Below are 10,878 nucleotides of genomic sequence, written 5' to 3' on the forward strand. Positions count from 1 at the left end.
TGGTAACGGCGCACCTCCGGCTGACCTCTTTAAGTCACCAGCTGCCTCGGCATTCAAGAAAGATGGCGTACGAGGAGCGAGACGAAGCTACATCTTTGTACACTGCGTATTTGGTGTACATGATAATTACACAAACTAGGGGCACTCTGGTGCTCTTTCTTGCCGTGATTTCGGAGGAAAGCCGCCGCCGCCGCCGTCCGTCTACTTCCGGCTCACGGCCTCGGGGAAAAATCTTGCGCATGCGCAGAACGCAAAATCCGATCCGATCCGCTGGAAACGTGCAGGAGTAATGCGACTATCAATCGAATAATCAACGTGGTGTAATTCGACTATGAGAAATCCGATCCGGTCCGATTTTAGTCAGACTAAGGTGTATACATGCATCTTAAAGATCTGATCATAGTCAGACTAACGCAATAATTCGGTTTTCTTGAGTGTCATGTAAACGCACTGACTGTGACACTGAGTTAGGTTGGAGGTTGGAGGCATAGACTGCAGTGTATTGTTATCGTGCGGTCTTTTCTGAGGTTGCTAAAACTACATAAGCTAGTGGTCGGAAAACTTGATCTCTCGAGGTGGGGTCTTACTCGGTGTCACGGTGTGTTAGACCTAGGATTAAATTTACGCCGGAATATCCCTTTAAGTAAGTTTGTTGAGGTTTTTTTTAAAGTACGCTGCTCTGCGTCCAGGGACAGCATCCCTGCGCTGTCTGTGGAGTCTTTGCTTTTCAGCAGCCCTCAACTTTGCCATATCTATACAAAGGAAAGTCATATGGTTACAATATTGAGTCAGCAATGAAATGCTAATAATTCAGTTTTATGTAAATGCTGACCTGTCTATTTATTTGGGGGAAAGGGATTAGTGGTGCTAATGAATGTCACTGGTGTTACCCACGGGTCACTGGTGTTACTAACTAGAACAGTAACACCAGTGACACATCGACAGACAAGATATGTATATATATATATATATATATATATATATATATATATATATATATATACATATATACATATATATACATATATACATATATACATATATATACATATATATACATATATACATATATACATATATACATATACATATACATAATATACATATATACTATATACATATATTACATATATACATATATATACATATATCATAATATATACACATATATACATATATAGCACCTATAACATATATATTCATTATATACATATATACATATATAGATATATACATATATATACATAGACATATATATATACATATATACATACATATATATACATATATACATATATATACACATATATACATATATATTCATATATATACATATATACATATATATACATATATATACATATATATATACATATATGTATATATATACATATATATATACATATATGTATGAACACATGATGAACACATCCTCTGCAAAAATACAGGCTTGACACAGGTCTTGATCCCCGGTCGTCTGCATGCAACACAGCAGCAATTCCACTGCTCTATTCCCTCAGCCCAAGTGTTTTAGTTAGCTACTACTTTGAACATCTCAGATTGAATAATTTCTGAAGGAGATTAAAATGAGAAAAAGGCAGCAAAGTTCCCATAGCATCAGGTAAGAAAACTGATCGCAGTCGTTGTTGATTGTAATCAAACATTAATGGAATTTCAATTTCCTCCACTTCTTCCCAGACGAAGAAGGCAAACACCGCAAGCTCGGCCAGGTCACGTTACGTCTCCGGAAGAGAGAGTGTCCGACTTCATAGCAGCGTTTGTAGCCCCGCCCCTGCTGTCGCCAGCAGATCTCGCTGATGTGATCAGGAAGCACGAGGTCAACTTGAGATATGGTTCCGATATGAACCCCCCGAAACCAAAAAAAGACACAGCCACACCCCCCCCCCCCCCCTAGCGGCTTGGCGGTGAATTGCAGAACAACGCGTTCCCTCGTTCGGGACGTCAGTAAAGCAACGAAAATTAAACGATACAGCAACATAATTAGTTAGCCACAGGTGATGATACGGCTCGACATTCTGCTCCTGCTGGTGGCCTGTTGTGGAGACTCAGGTGAGCGGAATCAAACTATTATAAGTGGATCTTACTTTGTAGCTAATGCGTAATAACAACAAATGTATAAATAGAAAGTATACCTGCGCCAAATCAAACCACAGCATAATGTTGACCTGTATGTAGAATAAATACGTGAGAATACCATCATTATCTTTATTATATGTCTTATTTTCAAAGGAAAATTAGTACGTTATGACGCAGCAGCTTCCGGGTTGTTTTATCCCGCTGGCTTTGAGCTAACAAAGCCAGATAACTCTCCGTCTCTGTGTCCTGAGTTGAGTTTCCAGCGGTGTGTTAAGGCAAACAAGAGAAGAAAAAAAAAGGACTCGGTAAATAATGTTGGAGGTAACCGGGAGGATCTGTGAGACGACTAACGAGGAAGTTAGCCGCAAACTAGCTGGAACAAAAAGATTCGTCTTACTTCCGTTTTTGTGTGATAACGTTATACCTTGAGGAGATTGAGATACATTCCTCAGCTTTACGATGAACAAGCTATACAGGTAATAAGTGTCTGTATTACAGTTTATCTGATCTTGGCGCCCCCCCCCCCCCCCCATTTTGTTCGGACTGGATATCAACACACTCTGCAAACTGACGAGCAGGCTGCATGAAAGTATACAGTCAGTATTCACATCCCCTGACTCAGACAGAGTTTTAAAGATTCTTCTTTCACAGTGTTTGAAAATGGGAAGAAGTCTTTGTGATGATTCGGTCAGTTTCACAGTTTGGCCACTGGGAGAGATGGCATCAAGAGTCAAAGGTTTATTTATCACATGCAAATATACAAGTACAGCAGCAGTGAAATGAAATTGCAGCCACTCTGTAGACTGTGTATAAACATAGTGCAACCAGAAAACAAAATGTGAATAGAAAAGGCAGGATATGTATGTGTGTGTGATGTATGGAGTGTGCTGAGTGTGTGTTATGCTGGTTTATGAGAGTTTATTTTTTGAATAGCGTGAGGGGGAGAAGCTCCTCCTCAGACACTCAGTCCTGGTCATGACACTGTGTAGGTGCGTGCAAGAAGGCAGATCCACAAACATTCATGGTTAATGTTAATTTATTCATGGTTCCAGAACTGCTTGTGTGTAAAGCTGAGGAGAAGTTACTGGAGGCTAAATAGTCTTTTGTTTTACTACAAACACTGGATTCTAAAACACAGTGACCAGCGTTCTGAGTTGTGTGTATTTTTCCAAATTGTCACTGTAAACAAAATATGTGTTTATGTCTTTGTGTCACCCGCTTCTTTTTAATACTTTAAAGAGTTTCTCTTTTTTTACAGTCCATCCAGAAGAAAGAAACAACTTCTCTCATGATCCACTTAACCCAGACAGTAAGTTGAACTTGCTTAATGATACAGTTCCCAGATCATCATGGTGAGGTGAACAGTGTGCAGCTGTTGCCAGCCACTGATTTTTACATAATAACTACAACACTGGAGTCTAAAACACAGCGACAAGCGTCTGTGTTGTGAGTGTTTTGTTGTAGACGATCAAAGGCTCAATTTAATTATAATATTTTGTTTCTGTTTGTCTTCAACAGGGTTGCAGTGCCCAATTACAACCATTGTAGGAAAAGATGGTGACACAGTGATTCTCCCATGTTCAACAAAGGACAAGATGGATATCAGTCATGAAGAAGTTGAGTGGACATTTAAAGATCCAACTACAGGGAAAGATAAAGTTGTCCATACATATTTTCAGGGTGAAGATTTCCTTTACAAACAGAGTGACGAGTTCAAAGACCGAACATCTCTTTTCAAGGAGGAACTGTCCTCAGGGAACTGTTCTCTGAGTCTGCTAGTAACCACATCTCATGATGGTTCATACCGCTGCTTCGTTCCAGGGAATCTCCCCTGTAACTTTACCCTCAAAGGTACGTACTAATACTATTTTATTATCATGAGGTTTGTAACCAAACTGTACACAAGACGCTTCACAGGTAATAAACAGCTTTCTTATTCTCTATTTCATTGTTAATTACATTCACAACTTGGAGAACAAACTGAGCTCATGAAACTTTTCTTTTCCCTGAAACAGATGTAATAAATGTGCTGCTTGCTTGTTAAAACTTAAGAGTTTCTCTTTTTCAACAGTTCTTCCAGAAGGAGAAGAAGACTCCTCTCAGAAGCATCAGGATGTTACTGAGTCTCCAGATAACCCAAACAGTAAGTTGAACTTGCTTCATAATTCAGATCCAGATCATCTTCACACCTTCAGTGAGGTGAACAGTGTGCAGCTGTTGCAGCCTCTGATTGTTATAGTACAGATGTTAAAGGAAGTGGAACGTACTCGTCATGGAGTTACCAGAGCTTCATTATTAAAATGACCCGACAACAACAACAGGGTCATATTTGGCACCATTGTGTCAGTGGATCAGTTTGAAGTATTTCAGGAGGAGAAACAGTCAGTGAGCTGCTAGTTGATGAACTGGAGGAACAGTTGAACTGCAGTTTATGACAACCAGCACACCTGCAGCACACCTGCAGCACAGACAGTGTTGTACACTTTTGTTTCCCTTCCTCTCAGCAGAAGCATGCAGCCTCCTGCAGCTGTGAACATCTGGAATATATTATGTACATGATGGACAGAGAAATATAAATTAGAATCTGAGGCAAAGCACTGACACTAACATCTCTCCTACATTCTTTCAGGCACAGACGGACAGAACAATGTTACTGGTGTTGTTGTCGGTGGTGTTCTTGGTGTTGTTGCTCTCATCATCATCATCACTTTGGCCTACCGTTATCGTGAGCAGCTTAAGAACTGTAAGTCAGACGTCTCTCAACTTTATCATTATTGACACATTTCCTGTTAAACAGACACTCAAGTTGTAAAGTTGTTTCACTCGCCCTGTTGTTGGTTTAAATGTTGCTGCTCCTCTGAGCTCAGTCAGTATCACTGACAGTTAACATCCTCTGTCAGTCAGTGTGACTCTTTTAGTGACGTAGGACGAAACATTATAGAAATTAAGTGTGAGGGTCAGTTTGTAGCCTGACTTTCATACAGGAGGTCAGAGTTGATGTCCTGTCACAGACCAACTACTGATGTAGGTTTTTAATTGAAATCTTCACTTAAAATACAATAAAGTGAACACTTTCATTATTACCTTCATAACATGTAAGGGATAATTATCCCGCTTATACCATGGTCACTTGCCAAGGAAAAGAAATTTGGACCACTAATTTACCTTTACTTGCGTTTTACAGTCAAAATATAAAGTTTTTTAAAAGCTGGAATTTAGTTTCCCTGGTAACGCCTGAGGGTTTGACTAATACCTGGAACAATCATTACCCTCCCATAACATTCTTATGCAACGGAGACGTTGTTCACTCCTCCAGTAAATAGGACGGACCATAGATACGACTTGGCAACGGGAGATATTCTAGTCCGCTCAGCGATGAGCCAGCAAGCTAACGCTATGCTAGCAAGATTCAAAGTCAATAACATTGCATACGGTTGACAAACAGTAAATATAATTTTACAGTATGCTAGCTAACATGATTAGCTCGCTAACCAGTCATGTCATTGTCCCCAAATCAATAGCAAGATTTTCACGAACAAATGACCGGCCGTGTGTAACGTTACTGTGGCCGCAGCCTGAAGTAGAGAGCTGAACAGCGAACGGGATGTGAGATTATTTGCATATCAGTAAATTTAGAGGGGAAGTGAACTTTCTGCAGCTTGTGTGTTACAGTCGCCACCCTGTGGTGTTCAGAGGATAAGACACTGAAGGACTGACGGACTGAACTCACTGCTGGAAAATATAATATTCAGATTTGATACGCCAGCTAGCGCATTGATTTACAGCGGTGAACAGTCAATTTGACTGGAACTACTTAGTAGGTGTCCATATATCACTTTTTAACCCACACCCTCCAGCCAATCAGAATCGAGTATTCACCCAGACCATGGTATAAATGGTGATAAATGTGCATACTTACAAAGTTTCTCTCTTTTTAAAGTGCCCTGCTCACAGAGAAAGCCCAAAAACCAACAAATCTATCAGGACGTTCCGCTCCAGGCTCAACGACCACCTCAAGATGAAGGTAACCCAAACTCTGAGGTCATGTAGGAGCTTTAATATCACCAGATGATAACTGGGGTAGAAAATGTGATTCTGCTGCACAAAGTTTAATAGAATCCAACAGATTGTTGTTGACTCACCAGTGCAGAAAATAAAGTAGAACAAAAAAAAACAATAAAAGAAACAAAAAAGTTCTAGTAGTGATTCTTCAGTACAAATGAAGAAGAACCATCAGACAGAACTGCAGACTGATGACTTACAGTTTATCAAGATGGACGACTGACAGCTCATCAAAGTGAATCCAGCACATCATGATCGCCTCCTGGTGGCTGAATGTGATATAGCTCATAAACACAACTCCTCCATGTTAGTAGAAGAACTAACAAGTCAAAGCACATGTCAAATACATTTTTACACAAGATGTTTTCTGATAATTAAGATCATTCTCATCTTGCTGGTGATATTTTGGCTTCATTTTTGCTCAATGGAAGGAAGTTATGTCTATTTTGATGACAGTCTGTTGTTCTATGTGCATTTTCACTATTTGCTCTCATATTAAATGTCTCATAAATAAGATATTTACAAGAGACAGAGGAATGTTTTGTGATAAATTATGTACTAGTGGAAGGAATAAAACTTCACAAATTTAATACACTGTCCACGATAAAATAAAAAATAATTAACTTGCACTGAGACACATTTAGATATTTGACCTTTTTAAGAAGACTAATGTGATTTATTAAAAAAATACTGCTCCTTTGAAATAGTGGGGATTCATTACCTGCATGTAAAACTGCTCTCACCTTGTCTTCTCACAGAGAAACCAGTGTATTAAAACCCAAATGATGACAGATCCAGATGATTGGGAATGAGGACCAGGACGATCCAGCAGCTGGCAATGAACTTGTAACTTGCAACTGAAGCAGGAACATCTGTCCTTCTGCTGAGAATTTAAGTAAAACATTCCAGTGAAAAATGTAGAAAAGGTCAGCTGTCTGAAGAAAAGAGAATATATTTGTAGGCACTCCACAGATGATGTTTAGTGTCATTTTATCCAAAGATTTTACTTGCTCTCAGGTTTAACTTGCCTTTTGTGCGCGCAGATTTTTAGTCTGGATCCTATGAACTGTATTATGCTTTTTAAAAAACCCATGTAGACCTACTTAAGCAGGTCTACATGGGTTTTTTTAAATCATTTAATATATTAAGGTGTTGACCCACATTCAGACTTTCCGCAGTCAAGACAGACTGTCTGTGATTTTTATCTGAAGCTTCGCGCTTTACGTCTCCTTCCTCTCTCCTCGGATTAGAAGAATCCCAAATTCCTTCCTTATTAATGTGCCACCAGATGATGATGATGACGTGTCATCAATTCATGTAGCAGGAAATGCATCAGAAGGTTCTACTCCCGGCCCAGGGCTCTTTGCTGCGTGTCACTCCTCCTCTCTCTCTCTCACCCTGTGTCCTTTCACCTTCTTCAGCTGTGCTATCAAAAAGGCCAATAAAATACTTAAAAAAAAAACAAAAGTATTGATTATATCCATTGTTGTTCCATCCATTGTTCCTGTCATGTATTCATTCATTCAGGGATTATAAACTGAATGTACACTGTTACTATTGGAGTTTTGTTCTGCACTGCAAACAGTTTAAAAAACCTTTTTGTGAAAATGTTGAACATGAATTAATTGAATTACAAAAAATTGTTGTACATGAATTAATTTCTTTAAAATGTCTCTGGAGGTTTTTGTTTTTTTTAAATCAAAAATATTGCACTGTACTTTTCTCAGTTTTCTTTTAAAGATTATTATCATTATAGTTATTTGCAACGGTGAGACGAAACAAATCACACTGACTGCATTTCCTGCACCAAGTCATTTGCTGAATGCATTACTATGTTACCACAACCAGCTGTCCAATTAAAGGAGCAGGGCTGAGTGCATTCCGGCGCCGTGCCGGATCTCTGGCGTACCGGCGTGACTGCAAAAAAAAATAAAAAATAATAGGGTTTGCCCAGAGATCTAACATACAGTTCTCTGGATCTACAGAGGCACAACTTTCACTCAATCACACTTACGATAGGTCTGCTAGCCAATCAGAAATAAGATGGGGCGGGCCTTGGCCATACAGATTGATCCAGAGAGCAGTCGCTGCATGTGCTGTTGAATCTGGATTTTCCATAATGGCAACGCGCAGTATGGAAACCAATATTCGATATCGGAGCAAAACGCCCTCTACAGTGTAGCATAGAGGAAGAAGGCGGTTCCGCAGAAGAAGCGGCAGAAGAATATGAATGATGGCGGAACATGTTGAGGAGAGCAGAAAAAGCGAGAACAAACACGTCCAAAGTGTGGGAACATTTTTGGGCGGTAACCTCACATCTTCAATATATGATAATGGTGATAAATTGATAATATATGATACATTTACGTGCGACTCTGTAGTAGAGCTCAGATCGAACCCAAATGAATCAAAACCGACCTGACCCGATCCCGTGCAGTTTGAGTCCTAGCCCGGCCCTGCCTCAGTAACGAGTAATCTACCACGTTAATATTTCCAAACCAGTAATCAGATTAAAGTTACTTATTCAAGTCACTGTGCGCTACTATTATTTTTGTTATTTTCCTTGATAAAAAAATATATTTTTGCTTTCTTTTTGCATGACGGGGTGACATCACGTGTGTGAAAAGTCAAGTTTTCAGCATGAGGACAACTCACAAGTACACCACGCAGCGACACAACAGCAATGGAGGGAGGAGAGAGATTTGCGTTTAGTTGCTGGAAATACAGTCATTATTTTAAGTTATTTAAATAAATAAAAAAAGCCTACAAACCTACAAGCAAATAAAACTGAAATGCATTAGCAATTTTTTAGACATAAAAGTGATTTATTAAAATTCATAGTTATTAAAAATGCAACAGATCTCGAATGACAACCAGTGCAGTTGTGCTGCCCCGTGTGTCAGCAGACAAGAGGCCAGTTGGAGACAGGATCTTTAATACCTTCATTGTGTACAGACGTGAAGGGTGGCCAGTCAAATGATTCTAAAACAATAAGTCAAATTTATAAGAGGCTTGTCTGACAGCAATGATATCAGTAATAATTCATGTGTAAATCAGTACAAAACAGTAATAATATAAATTGGAGAAAACACTGAATAGTAAACCTTCACTTAATGCTATGATTTATAACATAATAATAATTCATTTGTAAGATATGTAATCAATTAAAAACTGTAATAATTAGAATTAATTAGTTCAATTGATCCAGTCGTGATTCAAAATATTATGTTTTCAAATGCATGGGCTTTTAATTTGCTCTGAATATGAGGTAAAACCAAAGTAGGAACAGATGCTGCCAAAATAATCGTGACTAATCGAAAAAATAATCGATAGATTAGTCGACAACCAAAATAATCATTAGTTGCAGCCCTACAGCGCAGCTGGTCTCACCCTGGCCGCTGCACCGTGCGCCCACAGGTCGCACTCACCTCCGGGGAGAGAGAGGAGGGTCAGTGTCAACGGGTTACCTCCTCGTGTTTAGCCGGAGGGCGGAGTGACCGCGGTTATGTCTGTTTATGTCAAACAAAAATGTACCATGCAGTCCCAGTAACAATGGCACTTTCTCAGCTCAAATATGTTTTCAGTGTTTTATAACTAAACTAGGGCTGTTAAACGATACATTTTTTAAATTGTGATTAATCACATTTTGTCCATAGTTAACTCACGATTAATCGCAAATTAATTGCAATTTTTTTGGGCACATTTCTTTCTGTTGTAAATGTACCTTAATGTGTTTTTTTTTTTAAGTTCTTAATACTTTTAACAATGTAAGAAAGGGCAAATATGCTTGCTTTATGAAAATGTTTTTTCAACACTTTAAATCTTGCGGGATAATAAAAGGCTCAGAACATATCCCCTCACCCTAAATGGGATCAAAACATGGTGATGTCTGCTTTTAGTGAGGAGGGGGAGTGGTGGGCTCTCTGCATCTGCCGTGTGTTTGGCTTGCAAATGATATTTGAGACTCAACGTACTTAAATTGTAACTCATTTCATGTTGACAGTACCTGCAGATAACTTTTGTCCTATGGACCGAACCATCTGGCAGTGTTTTGAAAGTGAATTTGCCGTTCATAAGTCCTCTCTCCATTTACTTTCACTTTCGCTTTTCAGTCTACCATGTTTTTCCCGAACGCCAACCCTGCTTCTTCTTCTTCTTCTTCTTCTTCTGATTCCCTTTCTTATTCTTCTGCCGCCCTCTGGATCAAGACTACAGGTGCCACCAACGGCCGAAAATCAAACAATGCACGTTTCCTTTTTTTTTTTAATACCAAGTGTTAATCGCGCGTTTAAAAAATGTACGCCGTTAAGAGGATGTTGCGTTTAAGAGTTATTTGCGCGTTAACTTTGACAGCCCTAAACTAAACACATCGAGTACCTTTGTTTACATTTCAATTCGAACTAGAGCTTCCTAGAGGAAAGATTTATAATTCAAGATTACTTTTTTGAATTTAAAAATTACCAACAGGTACTCTAATGAATTATTTGTTTATTACTAGAGGTGTGCATCTTCACTGCCCCCACGATTCGATTCAATTACGATTCTACGATGCATCTCAATGCATTTCATCCTCAATTTTCTATATTACCACACATGGCTTTTTCATCAATTAACACAAACAGATAAATATGAACTCTTCATTTAGAAAGCTGCTGTTAAATTCAGATGTAAACAAATTTCACATGTTAAAGGTCCCATATTATGCTCATTTCTGCTTCT

General features: G+C 38.9%; 1 protein-coding gene across 2 annotated transcripts; it reads left to right on the plus strand.

Annotated features, from left to right (window-relative positions):
* The first annotated feature begins 1,930 nt into the window (after window positions 1–1,930).
* On the plus strand, window positions 1,931–7,771 carry LOC115589840 (uncharacterized). Of its 2 annotated transcripts, XM_030431023.1 has the most exons (7): window positions 1,931–2,070; window positions 3,356–3,406; window positions 3,616–3,948; window positions 4,169–4,240; window positions 4,727–4,840; window positions 6,038–6,121; window positions 6,918–7,771. In XM_030431023.1, exons 1-7 carry the CDS (start codon window positions 2,019–2,021, stop codon window positions 6,932–6,934), a joined length of 723 nt encoding a protein of 240 aa, XP_030286883.1. In that variant the 5' UTR covers window positions 1,931–2,018; the 3' UTR covers window positions 6,935–7,771. The 2 variants fall into 2 exon arrangements, with proteins under 2 accessions (XP_030286883.1, XP_030286882.1); XM_030431022.1 differs by lacking the exon at window positions 6,918–7,771 and having other exon boundaries at window positions 6,038–6,431.
* The last annotated feature ends 3,107 nt before the right edge of the window (window positions 7,772–10,878 follow it).

The sequence above is a fragment of the Sparus aurata genome, chromosome 10 (assembly GCF_900880675.1).
Source record: "Sparus aurata chromosome 10, fSpaAur1.1, whole genome shotgun sequence".
Lineage (NCBI taxonomy): Eukaryota > Metazoa > Chordata > Actinopteri > Spariformes > Sparidae > Sparus > Sparus aurata.

What these genes read in the sequence shown, in the direction of transcription:
- LOC115589840 (XM_030431022.1), top strand. Translation starts at nt 2,019, where the DNA reads ATGATACGGCTCGACATTCTGCTCCTGCTGGTGGCCTGTTGTGGAGAC. An exon ending in CTGTAACTTTACCCTCAAAG is followed by an intron (nt 3,949 to 4,168) that starts GTACGTACTAAT and finishes CTTTTTCAACAG; the next exon opens with TTCTTCCAGAAGGAGAAGAA. An exon ending in TCGTGAGCAGCTTAAGAACT is followed by an intron (nt 4,841 to 6,037) that starts GTAAGTCAGACG and finishes CTCTTTTTAAAG; the next exon opens with TGCCCTGCTCACAGAGAAAG.